We start from the raw sequence: 13,080 nt of genomic DNA, 5'->3' as shown, positions 1-13,080 counted from the left end.
TTTGCGCGAAACTCTTTCCCAGAATGAGTTGACTGCTTCAGCTGAAATCCTCAGCATGGAAAAGTTCAGCCCCGGCAGTTAAAGTCTGACAAAGTTTTATAAGGAACTGAAAACCATTGTCTTCTCATTCAAAATACTAGGCAATCTTAATGAAAGGTGCTACTATACCCATACCTGTAGTGTTTCCTGAAATGAGGGAAATATTTGTCTTCTGCTTTAAATTGGAATAATGGTTGGGTTCAAAAACTGTCCTCTTTGCAGCCCATCTGGGTAGGTTGTATGTACTGCTGTTCTTCCTTTTACAGGCAAAAAGGCACACATGGTTGTGATACTAGTAGTTGTAACACCCATATAGCACCAGTCAAGTAGTTATAGCAAAAGATGAGAGAGTGGCCTTAGGGGAGGGACTGGCAGCCAATGGCCTGAGAGAGTGGCCTTAGGGGAGGGACTGGCAGACAGTGGCTCATGGGCTGGACAAGACCAGATTGTATTTAGCCTATGAAGTTCAGTTGTTGATGGCAATTGGTGGCAGGGGTCAGCAGGAGCAGGGGATATCAGTGAGGTGGGAATTAGGGAGCAGTGTGGTGGGAGGTAGGCATTCATTCAATCCTCTGCTCCTACAAGGTTGCTGATTCCTGGTTTAGGGGTTTCCCATGATGTTGAGCTCAGGCCTGAACTCAAATTGGGCCAAAACCAGATCAGATGTCTTTAGATGCTTCAAGTCAACTGGTTTAGGAGAAACTGCCAAGATGCTCTTGGTCCATAGCAAGTGAAATCCTTTTCTGGTTTCCTTTAAGCATCAGTACAATTTCGACATTAGCTCATAGGGCCAAACTTTTAAAGAATGGCCTCAACATCTGTAGCTGCAGGTTGATGCACTTCTCTACACAAGTGGAAAACCCTATACCTTAGCATGTGCATAGCATCATGGAAGTTGACACATTTCAGTTTGTGGAGATTACATGGGGAAAGTCCTGGGTGCAAATTGGGAGGCCGGTTTGCAAATAAGGTATTTATGTTGCCCTGTGGGGCCAGGCCAACCCTCAGGATCTCAATATTGTGCTGTTAGACAGGAGGGCGCAGTGTACAATTGCACATGCACACACTCAAAAATCAATTGGATGCACACACACACACACACACACACACACACTCTACCAACTCAGGCACATACACATCCAAACTAGCCTAGGCACATGCACACCTATCACCAATTCAAGCACATACACTATCCACCCCAAAAGTTAGACAAAAATCAATTGTCCATACCTGCACACTCAGTACACATACACAGATCACTAATTCATATATCATACACACAATTACATATACACACACACACTCACCAGTTCACACACATAGGTAAATTCCTAACTTCTTGGATGGCACGGTATATATGTGTGTGCTTGGGGTACCTAGGATACTTGGGGGAAGGTTAAGGTAAGAGAGAGAGAGTTAAAGTGTAGAGAGTGAAAGTTGCCAGAACTGAGATTAGAACTGGTGGACTAGAGAGAAGCTGGCTGAGGAACTGAGGCTTGGGGTTACTTAAGGTAGATTGGGGCTGGAAACTGAGGCAGACAGCTGAGATATTGAGGGTTGTGGGGGCAGACAAGTGGTGGCAAGGAGGAGATGGCCAGGAAAGAGAGAGAGAGAGAGAAGCAGAAACCTGGGAGCTTGGGGCTGCAAACAGGCTGACAGCTTAGGTAAGTGGTGGCAAGGAGGAAACAGACAAAAACCCAACTCGGGATTTCAAAATAACAGGTTTATTAAACAGACAACACACTACATAGTCCCATGAAGTTATTGGTTCTCCCCCCCACACGCACACACAAGCACTCACAATGGCAGCAGGAGAAAGATACTCAGTAGAAGGGTTGGAGTCCAGGTAGGGAAGAGAAGCAGAGTCCAAGTCCTTGGTTGAAGAGGGGGTGGGGGGTGATAGCTACCTATCCAGGGTGGAAAGGGGTCCTTGTCCAGTAGGTGTTGTCCAGAGGGGGATCGCCAGCATGGCCTCTGGGTGGATAGGTGGTGTGGCATGGTGCTGGTCCAGATGGAGAGGGCATCCCAAAGAGTCAGTCTTCACTACCCCTTTTTATGGGGCAGACTACCTCTGATCTCCTATGGGGAGGGCCTGTTCAGGCAATGTCAGTCCTGTCCCAGAGGGCTCCAGGTGTTCTTACAGAGCATGTGCAGCCTGGCACAATGGTGGGTTGCCTCATCTTTTGTTTCTTGAATGCTGAGGGTGGTTCCAAGGGCTGGGTTGTTGGTCCAGGTATTGGTGTTGATGGTTCGGTCATTCAGAGGGAGCTATTTTTAGACCTACTGCCATTGTCTCTCAAGCACCCTCATTCATCCCCATTCATTCAGGAACCAAGTTACGTAGGAGAGGTAGGTATGAGTCATGGGTCTCATACGTAGGATGGAGACTTGACAAACAAAATGGAAACTTGACATGACTTATGCTAACTTACATATGTAGGCCTAAATCATATAGTACCAGTAAAACAGTAATATAGAACAGTAAAAATCAATATTAACATAATAATTATACAATATGAAGAAAGAGAAAAAACAAAACAAATACAACTTGCTACCAAAATAAAATGCTGAAGCTTACCCTGTGTCTTAGCTCACTTATACTTATTTATAGGGAATAGAGAGGGAAAGAAAAAGTCAGAAATGGTTGGGGAAGGGGAGGGAATGCATTTTAAAAGAAAAAAAAAAAAACGGGGGTTTTACTACATTTAGAATTAGGAAATGTCAAGAACAGGCTGCACTGCCTCTCTCGGGTTCTTGTTTATATTGCTCCATTGAAAAATTAACAGGCAAAATGCCACCTAAAATACAAAGCAATGTCACATCAAGGGTTTGCTTTCTGTTTTATAGGCAATCGACCTTATGTGGTTCTTGTGGCTCGTGTTCACCCTGGTGAGAGCAATGCCAGCTGGGTAATGAAGGGCACCTTGGAGTTCCTAGTCAGCAGTGACCCCATTGCTGAGCTCCTGAGGAAATGTTTCATTTTCAAGATTATCCCCATGCTCAATCCAGATGGAGTCATCAATGGCAAGTGAGTTATAGCAGCCTTTTGCTTACTATGGGGGGTGTCTCTGGCTGTTGTAGCTGGGTCTGGTTATCAAGTTTTTGCAATGCGTTGTTGAGAGAACATCCTTCCTATGGATCCCAGCATCTTATGTATCCCATTGTCACAGGTAGGGAACTGTCTCCAGGCAGCTGTAAGCTGTGTTTAGCAAGAAATGCTCTCAGGTGCCAGGACACAGCAGTACCATTCCCCCATGAGCTAACTTGGCTCTGGTTGGCTAGGTGTAGATCTATCTGTGTTGCTAAATCATTAGTGCAGACTATACCTGCAAGGCAGAGATGCTGGGGAATAACTGCCTTTAATTAAATACTTTGTCTAGCCTGAGGCAGGGCAGATGAATAACGATATATTTTACCTTTACCATTTCATTTAAATATCTCCATCCAGCAAATCTCCTCTCTCTCACATCCTTCTTTTTTTTTCCCTCCTCCGCATTTCTGGATAGATTTTGAATGTTCCTGTGCTTGTGTGAATGCTAACTTATCATGAATTGCCTTGAAGTCTTCTTCATGTTACCCCTTTCCTCTTCAAGCTGTCGTATGCACGCTGCCTCTCTACTGATGTGAAGGAATCTTTATTCTGTTTTTGGTATAAAAATGAAAAACATGGTGGCCAAGGAAATACAGTGTCTTTGCCTCAGGGCTGGCCAGTGCCCTCAGGTGACATGGACTTGTATTGTTTGGCACAGCCTTGGATGTCTCTGCCTTTGCCCATCTGGGTTGGGTAGTGAGTAGTGGTGGAATTGCATAGATGGCCCATCTCTATGGCGAGGAGGTCTACCCCTGGTATAAACCTGCCTGTTGTTGATAGCTAGAGGAGCTATTTTTGTTGATATAGGGATAGGGACTTATGTTTCTGGTGCTAATGATCTTGAATTTGATCCTCACTGTTGCATGCTTGCAGTCTGTTGCATGCTTGTTGTCCCACTCCATTGCAATGGACATGCAGGAGAATGGTTTTGGCAAGTGCTGAAAAGTCGACGGTTCCTCCAGGCTTTCCTGTGTCTGTGACAGTGTACTCTGACAGCAACCTTGCTCAGGGTGCACTGCCTCTTCTGCTTCTCTTGCTGGCTGGGTGGAACCTATGAGTGGGAAGGCAGCAGCAAACAATGAAAAGCAACGATGAGAGAAAAATGAACAGACGTCCTCAAACTTCCCTAAGTATAATTCCCTGCCCCTGAAAAGATCACAACTTAAAAGGCAGGGAAAGTGTACATCCAAGAAGAAACAATGGTACCAAGACTTGGCAAGTTCACAAACAGCAATGCTGGCAATGGAGTCTAATCCTTCTGAGTCCATCGCCTTCTCCACTGGAACACACTGTCTTTTGGCAGGGCTTAGCAGGATGTGAATTCACATGAATGACAAATGATTGCTATTATTTATACAGAAGCAGTGCTTACAAGCTCCAGTCATGGTCCAGCTGCCTCCCCTTGCCCCATACTAGGTAGTATATAAACACGTAAGACAGACCCTGCCCCTAAAGAACTTAAAATCTAGCTGCTTTCAGGTCTCTCGTGTCTTTGAACCTGTCACTTGGTTGTGGATCTCCACTGCTCCCTTTTTACCCCTGCTCTCCAAGAGATTGGCTGGGACGTTGAAGGGTCTAAGCACAAGTCTGTGCTGGACTCCCCCACCTCACTCCTTGAGCCTCTTTTAGGTTGCACCATCACAGGCTCTAGAGTCTAATGCTCTCTCTCCTGGACTCTTGGGTTGCTGCTTCCCCTTCCCACTTTACAGATTGCGGCTTTGTGCCCCCATGCCAGAGTAGGTCAAGGTCCTGTGGATCTCTTGGGCATAAGGGTCATGCGGAAACTGGACCTCCAGGCTTAGTAGAGGTCCTATCCACTGGGGTCCAGTGTGGCAGCCTGGTGCCCTCCACGCTGCCATTTCTGCACCAGGCTCTGCCCAACCGTCTTGTCTCCTCTCCCATTAGGCTGTGACTGTACTCTCTGCCTCCTTTAGGAAAACTCTTAAAGGAGCCAGCCAGAGCAGTCTGATCGAGAGGCTTACCTTGAGCATCCCTCCCTGGCTCTGGCTTTTTAATGAGCAGAGCGGTTGCAAATCTGTCCACTTCAGAAGTGCAGACCCCTATAAATCTCTCCCTGCCTCCCTCTCTTTGTGCCACAGTATTAATGTTGCTCCAGTCCCCTTATCTCAGCATCTTTCCTTATGTAGGAGAGGATTTTTTTTTTTGTTGTTGGCAGAGTTTGAAGCTCCTTGCCCTCCCCCTACTATCCTGTGTGCCAGAGCATACATAATACTTCATTGCCAGTCACTGAGATGGATGCCAGCGCAGTGCATTTACAAAGGGTTCCTGCCAGCAACCCAATCGCCTGCTCCCTCCCGGCTCCCTGCCAAATATCCAGCCCAATGGAAGAGTGCTCTCATCCCAGCAGGGCACCGCACGGTCATGCTTCAGGAGCCAGGTGCAGTAACCAGATGAGTAGGGCCTTGGTGTTTGCTTTGGCTAATGTGATCTGAAAGTTGCATGCGGCAAATGTTCCTCTTATGCAGACATGACTGCAGTAATGTGATTACACTCCAGCAGCATGGGGCCAAGATCTCTCCTCCTCCCTCTGTCTCCTCCCCTCCACCTTCCTGGTTTGTCATTTCATTCAGTGCTTCTGTAAGCCAGCCCTATCCTTCAGCAATGGAGGTAATTACATCTCTGTATCTGACTTTAAAAGAAGGTGTGTGTGTCTGTGTATGGGGAAGCAGTGCTCCCCATTTACAAGTCCAGGTCATTAACCATCACCTAGCAGAACTTGGCTTTTTCCAAACTAGAAAGAAATTATAAGCATCATGCTGGGCCGGTTGTTGCATGTGACAAAATGCACTGGTTCATTAATCTGCCCCAGAGGCCAGCAGTCAGGTGCAGGCCCTGTTAAATGATTTTCAGGTAACAGAGTCAATCAATTTTTTGCTTGCATCTTCTAAATGAAATACTAGACATTTAACTTCACTACTCACTGAGATCCGGCCAAGAAGTGAACACTATATATAAACATACAAGGATGAATCAAACAGGCTGAATGATGTTTTGGTCAATTTTAGTTCAAAGGAAAAAACAAAGAACCAATATAAAACCACTCTTTGAGAGAGAACAGTGTGTGTGGCTGCAATAGCAGCCGTCTTTGCCTGGGTAATAAAGAGTGTCCCTGAGTGCTGACCACAGGCATTGTTTACTCTCAGAAATGGGTCTGGGTACCAGGAGACCTGGATTTTATTCCTGGTTCTGCCACTGACGGGCTATGTAGCTTTGGGTGAGTTGATGCTCCCTTTTGGCCTCAGTTTCCCCCTTCGTTAAATGGAGGTAATAATGCTCTCCTAGATTTGTGAAGTACTTCAGAATCTGCAGATGAAGAATTCTGCACTTGTGCTGAGATGTGGTATGTCTTCTGTTCAGAGCCAACCAGCTTCCATTTTTAAATACTGTATTTGTATCTGTTTTTGACTTGTATAAAAGCACGAAGTTTAAAAAGAGCCTGGCTGCTATTTAAGAAAAAAAATCTACATGCATATCAGAATAAAACCTTTAAAGTACCTTCAGATGAAGTTTATTATTATCTGAGTTATGTAGTATGCTCTGAATCAGGATCTGCAAGGGGACTGGTACCAGGATTAAACTGGCGGTACACAGGGAGGTTGTATGATGAAGAGGTATAGACATTGCACTATTTTATATACTGTTCCATTTATACACAGATACTCATGTGCATTGGCACAGCTATGCACACACTCACTTTCACAAGGACATGTGTATTGACCATATTTGCTAATACACTCTCAAGGTTACATTTTGTTTATAGGCTTATGGTTTCATAGATGTCAGGGACTGGAAGGGACCTTACAGATCATTGGGTCCAGCCCCCTTGCACATGGTCAGGAAAGACTGCTGGGATCAAATGATCCCAGAAAGACAAGTGTCAAGACATTTTTTGAAGATCACCAGGGTGGATGACTGTACCACTTCTGGGGGTAGCCTGTTCCAAACCCTCAGCACCCTCCCATAAAGAGCCCATGCATCCTCACATCTTTATGGCACATCCTTATGATACATCCGCCCCTAAATAGTCTATATGCACAGTTAATGCACAGGTGCATCCCTTGCATTTGTGCACATGCACACAAGGAATGTAAAACTCTAGAACGCTTGGTGCAGAGATATGATACTTATTAGACCAACTAAGAAATAGCAAAAAAAAATCTTTTTCTGCAAGATTTTGGGCACACATGCCGTTCCTCAGGCCCAGGGAAAATTAAAGATGGTAAAAAGTCCCCATAGGTAAAAAAATAAACTTCATTTTTGCACAGAGGAAGCTGAAGGTGGAAGTCTGTTCCTCTGGGTCCATGACAGTGCCTTTGCATGAGTTGCTCTTTGATGTGCAGATAAGGCAAGATTCCTTCCCTGGTGGGGTCAGATGGCAGACAGGCAGGGAGGTGGAGGTGTAGAAATCTTTCTTGTTGTTCAGCGATGAAGTTTAAGTCCAAAATATACATACACATACACAGATGCACACATGCATTCACTTGTAATGCACGCATGCCTGTACTCATGCTCAGGAAAAGGTAGTTAGCATTTTGTGTTCTTGGCTGGGCTTCTCCAAACATTGCAGTTCTGGATGAATATCACTATTTATTATGCCTAAATTTAGAGTTATTAATTATATCAGTATAAACCTAATTTATATCACCATAAACAGCAATAATAAATACTGCCAAATGCTAATACCCAGTGCTTGCCAACTGTGCCTATGCTTGATGGGTTTTTTCCCACTTCTCAGAAGCATTAAATTAACAATGATTCAGCCGTGCAGGATCATTGATCACACAGGGAGTGGAAACTTGCATGGGAATGCTCTTGTTTCACATGCAAACTACCCATTCATTCCCTATACAGATTGGATTCCCACATTTCCCATTCCCAGTCCTTCTACTGCCAGAGCCTTATTCGGCTAGCAATTCAATCTTAGTCCTGTCTCTGTTCTTTCAGCCTGTCCTCCTAAGTCATGCTTCCCAGGCCTGTAATAATTTTTGTTGTTCTACACTGAACTCTTTCCAAACTGTCCACAACCTTCTTAAAGTGTGGGGCCCAAAACTGGACACACTATTCCAGGTGAGGCCTCACCAGTGCTGAATAGAGTGGAAGAATCCCTTGACTTGGAAGCAACACTCCTATTAGCACAGCCCAGTATGCTGCTGGCCTTTTTTGCAACAAGAGTACACTGTTGGTTCATATTCAGTTTATTGTCTACTGCAGGGCTGTCCATCTGGTGACCTGTGGGCTACATGTCGTCTACAAGGGGTTAAATTGTGACCCACAGACTCACATCTGGGTGTCACTCCCCCCCCCCTGCCCTTCCCCCCGCATTGCTGCAGCTGTAGCTACAGCTGGAGGCTCCAATCTCCCCCCATCTCTGGCTTTCCCCTCTGGCCTATGCCCCTACCCCTCTGCCCCAAGGCGTGGGGTGGCACAGCTTTCAGTGCTGGGAGAGGCTGCAGCCCAAGGTGACTGAGAGGCACAGTGCAGTGGAGGGGCTCACAGGGGGGAAGCTAAGGGTAGGTCAGAGCATGCAGTGCTGTGGGGAACAGCAGTGAAAGCTGCACAGTGTAGTGGTGGGGGGCAGCTGGGTGTACAGTGCAGCGGAAGTGGGGTGTATGTGGTCCTCAGGAGCAATGGCACCTGCTAGTGTGGCCCAAGGGGCATACAGCCCTTCAGCAAATTAGAAGTTAGTGCAGGTTTACTCCACTTGCCCTTGTTGAAGACTTATCAAGGTCATCAGGCTCTCCAGGTCATTTTGGACCTTAGCTCTGCCCTCTACAGTGGCTGTACCTCCATGCAACTTGGTGTCATCCACAGATTTGCTAAGAGTGTCCTCTGTCTCATTGTTCAAATCATTCATGAAGATATTAAACAAGACACGGTACAAACCCCAGGGGAACCCTGCCTGAAACTTTCTCCCAACTAGCCATTGAACCATCGATGGCAACTCATTGAGTACGATGATTCAATCAATTATGTATACACCTTACAGTACTTTCATCTAGCCTGTATTTCCTTAGATTTTTAAGGAAAAAGTCATGGGAAACAAGGTGTCGTTTTATACAGGCTGGTGTATCTACCCCAAATTAACTATGACTGTTTCACTGAAGCCAACTTGTCAGAGTTTGATAATCTAGAAATGCAGCAATAGAAAAGCCTTGTTAAGTCATGCCCCACGGCCATTCAAGAATTGCATGTTTTCTAAGATGGTGTACATCTCAAATGAGGGGCTTCTACTTGGAAAGCCTGATCCTTGATCTCACATAGTACTCATAAAACACTGAGGAGAGGCAGGTCTGCCTCTGTCACACAAAATGTTGGCTGTGATGCTCTTTATTTTACAAAAAGCTAAATTTCTGCTCTATTTACAAAGCTGAATCTCCTGCATTCTGGCTGGGAGACGTGTTGTTTTATCTAAGGAACAGAGTAAGCTAATGGCCCTTTCAGCCTCCTCCTGGAGTCAGTTTATAACCCAGAATTGAGATCTAAGAGGTTCAATCTTGAGGTGTTATCACATAAAGCTTTGTAAATGCAAATGTCCCCAACCTCCCCTTCTCCCCATTGCACCCCTCCAACCCTGCCCTCAACAAGCCTGTTCTCAATGGCAGGGGAATTGAAGAGTTTATTTCCTTTCATAAAATTATGAAGGCTTGTGCCACATTAGTGGTTAGGCTGTGTATTATAGGTACTGGGGGGTGCCAGGGGAAGAGTGGGGAGGGAGCAGAGGTCAGGGAAGCTGCTGGTCTTCTGTAAAGATAGATCTCAAGGGGCATTTTAGAGTTTTTCAATAGCTGGCATGCTGAGAGGGTTCATCTTTGTATAGCAGAGAGGATCTCTAGGCAGGGGAAGGAGGAAGGGCCATGCATCAGGGTTACTTTACCTGTACACCACCGTAGACTCTACAAGCTCCTTCTCCCACATCATCCAGGGGAGCCAGGAAATGAGAATGACCTCTCCAAATGTTGAATGCTTGCCAAGAAGGATTCCAGGAAAGGTATTTGTAGTAAGAGTGCTAGAGAGTTGGTACAGATAAACAGGTGTACCTGGGAACTCCCTTAAGCATTTGAAGATGGCTGCAGGTCTGGATTAATGTGTTCAGGGTGAATGAAGTGTGAGCGTGAGCGGTGTGTACTTATCACTGTCACCTAACTGAGAAGAATGGTTCAGGTGTGACAGGTGTGCGTGGGCTGGCTGGAGGCCTGGAAAGCAGTTGTGAACTCCACCCTGCAGAGGTGAGATTCAGAGTGGGTAGTGAACTTGCTCCTGCCTTTCCCCGGGGGGGTTCCCCTAGGAGAAGACAGCTTTCCAGTCTCTACCCAGTGCTCCATAGGCTGTCTGCCAGGGGAAGCTGCCCATGAGAGGCATCACATCAGCTTGGTCCTCAGGAAGCTTGGCTCTGTTCTCCTCCTTGCCAGCCCTCCCTGTTGGGAGTGGCTGTGCTTGCCACTCCCATCTCTCCTGGTGGAGCTGAGATCAGAGCCAGCCTGCTTACCATTATCCCAGCTCCTTTGGAGTGACCCAGACTTTATTCCTGCTCCTGACAGCTAAGCCAGGGGTTTCCTGGGAGCTCACTGTTGAAGGCTGGTGTGTCTGGAACAAAAGTGAACAGGAAATGCCTGCCCAGAAGAGCACTCCATCTTTTTATCCTCTGTGAAATACGAAACACCATAACCAGACGGAAATATGACTGCATCCTGCTTACCACCAAACAACTGTAACCAAACTATTCCAACTTTTCTCTGAGCCTAATCTGCACATAAAACAAACTGTTCCAGACAGGAGATTTTACCATAATTTCAACTCTCCTATAAATATAAACTTTCATTTCTACCCAGGAGAACTTTTACAATCTTTTCTCCCATGCCTGATGAAAGATGTTTGTGCCTGAAAAGCTTGCAATTAATTTTTTTGTTTTTTGCAAAAATCTAGGGTCTAATAAAAGAGATCACCTCTATCAGGAGTTTTTATTCCTTTTGCCTCTTGACCAATGTAGCTACAACCTGGATAGATACCAAGCTCCCCCTGTGCACATATGATGCATGGGCAGGGAAAGGCTGCACCATTGCTGAACACCTTTCATTATTACACAAAAGGCTGGTGAAGCTGGAGGCAGCATGAAGGCTTTCCAAGCACAAGGGAGAAAGAACAGCTCTGTCCTGTAGCTATTGCCTCTCTATGCACAGTGCTGAGGTCACTGTTCATCCTTGGCCTTCCCGGTGGCAGGTCTCCCTTTGCAGCTGGCGGCTCTCAGCCTAAGCTCCTAGCTCTCCGCAACCCCAGCTGCCTGGGCTTCCAGCGGTGTGTTATTTATTCTGTTCTTTATCTGCCAGAGCTGCCTTGCCCCTCTGAATTATTAGCTTTATTCGCTCATTGCCAGTGTTTCCTTCTTCGTAAATATGTTCCCATACATCTTTGCTCCTCAGGAATACGCTTTTTTCTCTATTTACTGCTTTCCCCGATACTCCCTTCCCCCAGCCCCTCTCCCTACCCCAGCGGCCCAATAATGGCCAAGGAGATAAATAAGCAACATAACTCTTCCCGGCTATTATTTTTTTGTTGTTGTTGCCCTGCATGGTAATATATATAATAACAAGGAAACAAATCTTATTACTAAAGTAATTACAATAAATAAAAAAGCCGAGAGGGGAGATGAAGGAAGGGGCTGTCAGGGGAGTGATTGCAGCAGGATTTTTTAAATTTTAATTTAGTTGAGATGCTCTCTGCCACTCTGCTGGTATCCTGTTATTGGGGGGCGGGGTGGGCTGTGGCTAATTAGCAGCCAGTTTTCCAACATACCCTCACCTAATTTATTGGGGTATCTGGGCCTTTGTAGCAAGAGCCTGTCTGTGGCCCGTGTCTGAGAGCCTCTGTACCAGTCATGCATCGATGGGTTTGTTGCATGATGCTTTGGGGCTCCTTGGGGCGTGGTGCCCGTTGGGGGGCGGGGTGGGCTGTGGCTAATTAGCAGCCAGTTTTCCAACATACCCTCACCTAATTTATTGGGGTATCTGGGCCTTTGTAGCAAGAGCCTGTCTGTGGCCCGTGTCTGAGAGCCTCTGTACCAGTCATGCATCGGCAACTGGGTTTGTTGCACGATGCTTTGGGGCTCCTTGGGGCTTGGTGCCCGAGTCCCTGAGGTTTGGGGGCTTGACCATTCTTGCTGTTCTTTTCTAGTGGGCACTGTGCACTTCCAGGAGCTTGGGCAGACAAGCACACTCCATCTAAATAGCAGGTCACTTTTCCCACCCTCCAAGCTAATCTAGCAGGCTGGCACAATGGTTAGCCTTTGACAAATTGCCCGAAAGCCTTCGCCATCGTTGTTAGACTTGACTAATGCACACCAAGAGCCAGGATCACAGGACTGAGAGTCAAAGCCCATTGAGTTCAAATACCAGCTCTGACACTGACCCTTTCTCTCTGCTTTCAGACAGATCACTAAATCTGGTTCCCCATCTGACAATGATGATTGCAATACTTCCTGTATCTCACAGTGGGCTGCAAGGACTAATTAGTTAATGGGCCTGGTATAAACGAATACACCTCTTCTCACCTCAGTAGTCTCATGTTGGCTCATAGCAAAATCTGGCACAACATTTGTAAAGCTCTGTGAAGCTGCGAAGTGCCAGTGAAGCTCTTTCTGTTCTTTCACACCAGGTTGACCCTGATGATAGCAGAGGTGTTCCTCCCCGTTTACACTGGTGTCAGGGGTGGATCGGCTTTTAAATACTGTTATTCCATGATAAAAATGACTTGACATTGATTCTTCTAAATGTGGCAATATATGTGTTTTGGACTACTAGACTAGTTTTCGGCCCTGGGAGGTCATTTTGCTTAAGATACAGTAGTACTGTGGAAACGAGCAGACCCTTCAGGTTACCATCAATGTGGTGGGATAAAGAAAGGATTGGGCTTGATCCACGATCTTGGAAGGGAAG

The 13,080-nt window shown here is 46.1% G+C and overlaps 1 protein-coding gene across 3 annotated transcripts in view; it reads left to right on the top strand.

Annotated features, from left to right (window-relative positions):
* Positions 1–13,080, top strand: part of AGBL1 (ATP/GTP binding protein like 1) — a 403,598-nt gene that overhangs the window by 154,460 nt on the left and 236,058 nt on the right. For all 3 annotated transcript variants that reach the window (XM_025211966.1, XM_006030348.2, XM_025211967.1), the window contains exon 18: positions 2,887–3,067. In XM_025211966.1, the coding sequence (XP_025067751.1) occupies positions 2,887–3,067 (181 nt within the window). The remainder of the gene's footprint in view (positions 1–2,886; positions 3,068–13,080) is intronic.

This window comes from Alligator sinensis, unplaced genomic scaffold (genome assembly GCF_000455745.1).
Source record: "Alligator sinensis unplaced genomic scaffold, ASM45574v1 scaffold857_1, whole genome shotgun sequence".
Taxonomy (NCBI): domain Eukaryota; kingdom Metazoa; phylum Chordata; order Crocodylia; family Alligatoridae; genus Alligator; species Alligator sinensis.
Note: the sequence above shows the minus strand (reverse complement) of the source record. Positions and strands in the feature narration are given on the sequence as shown.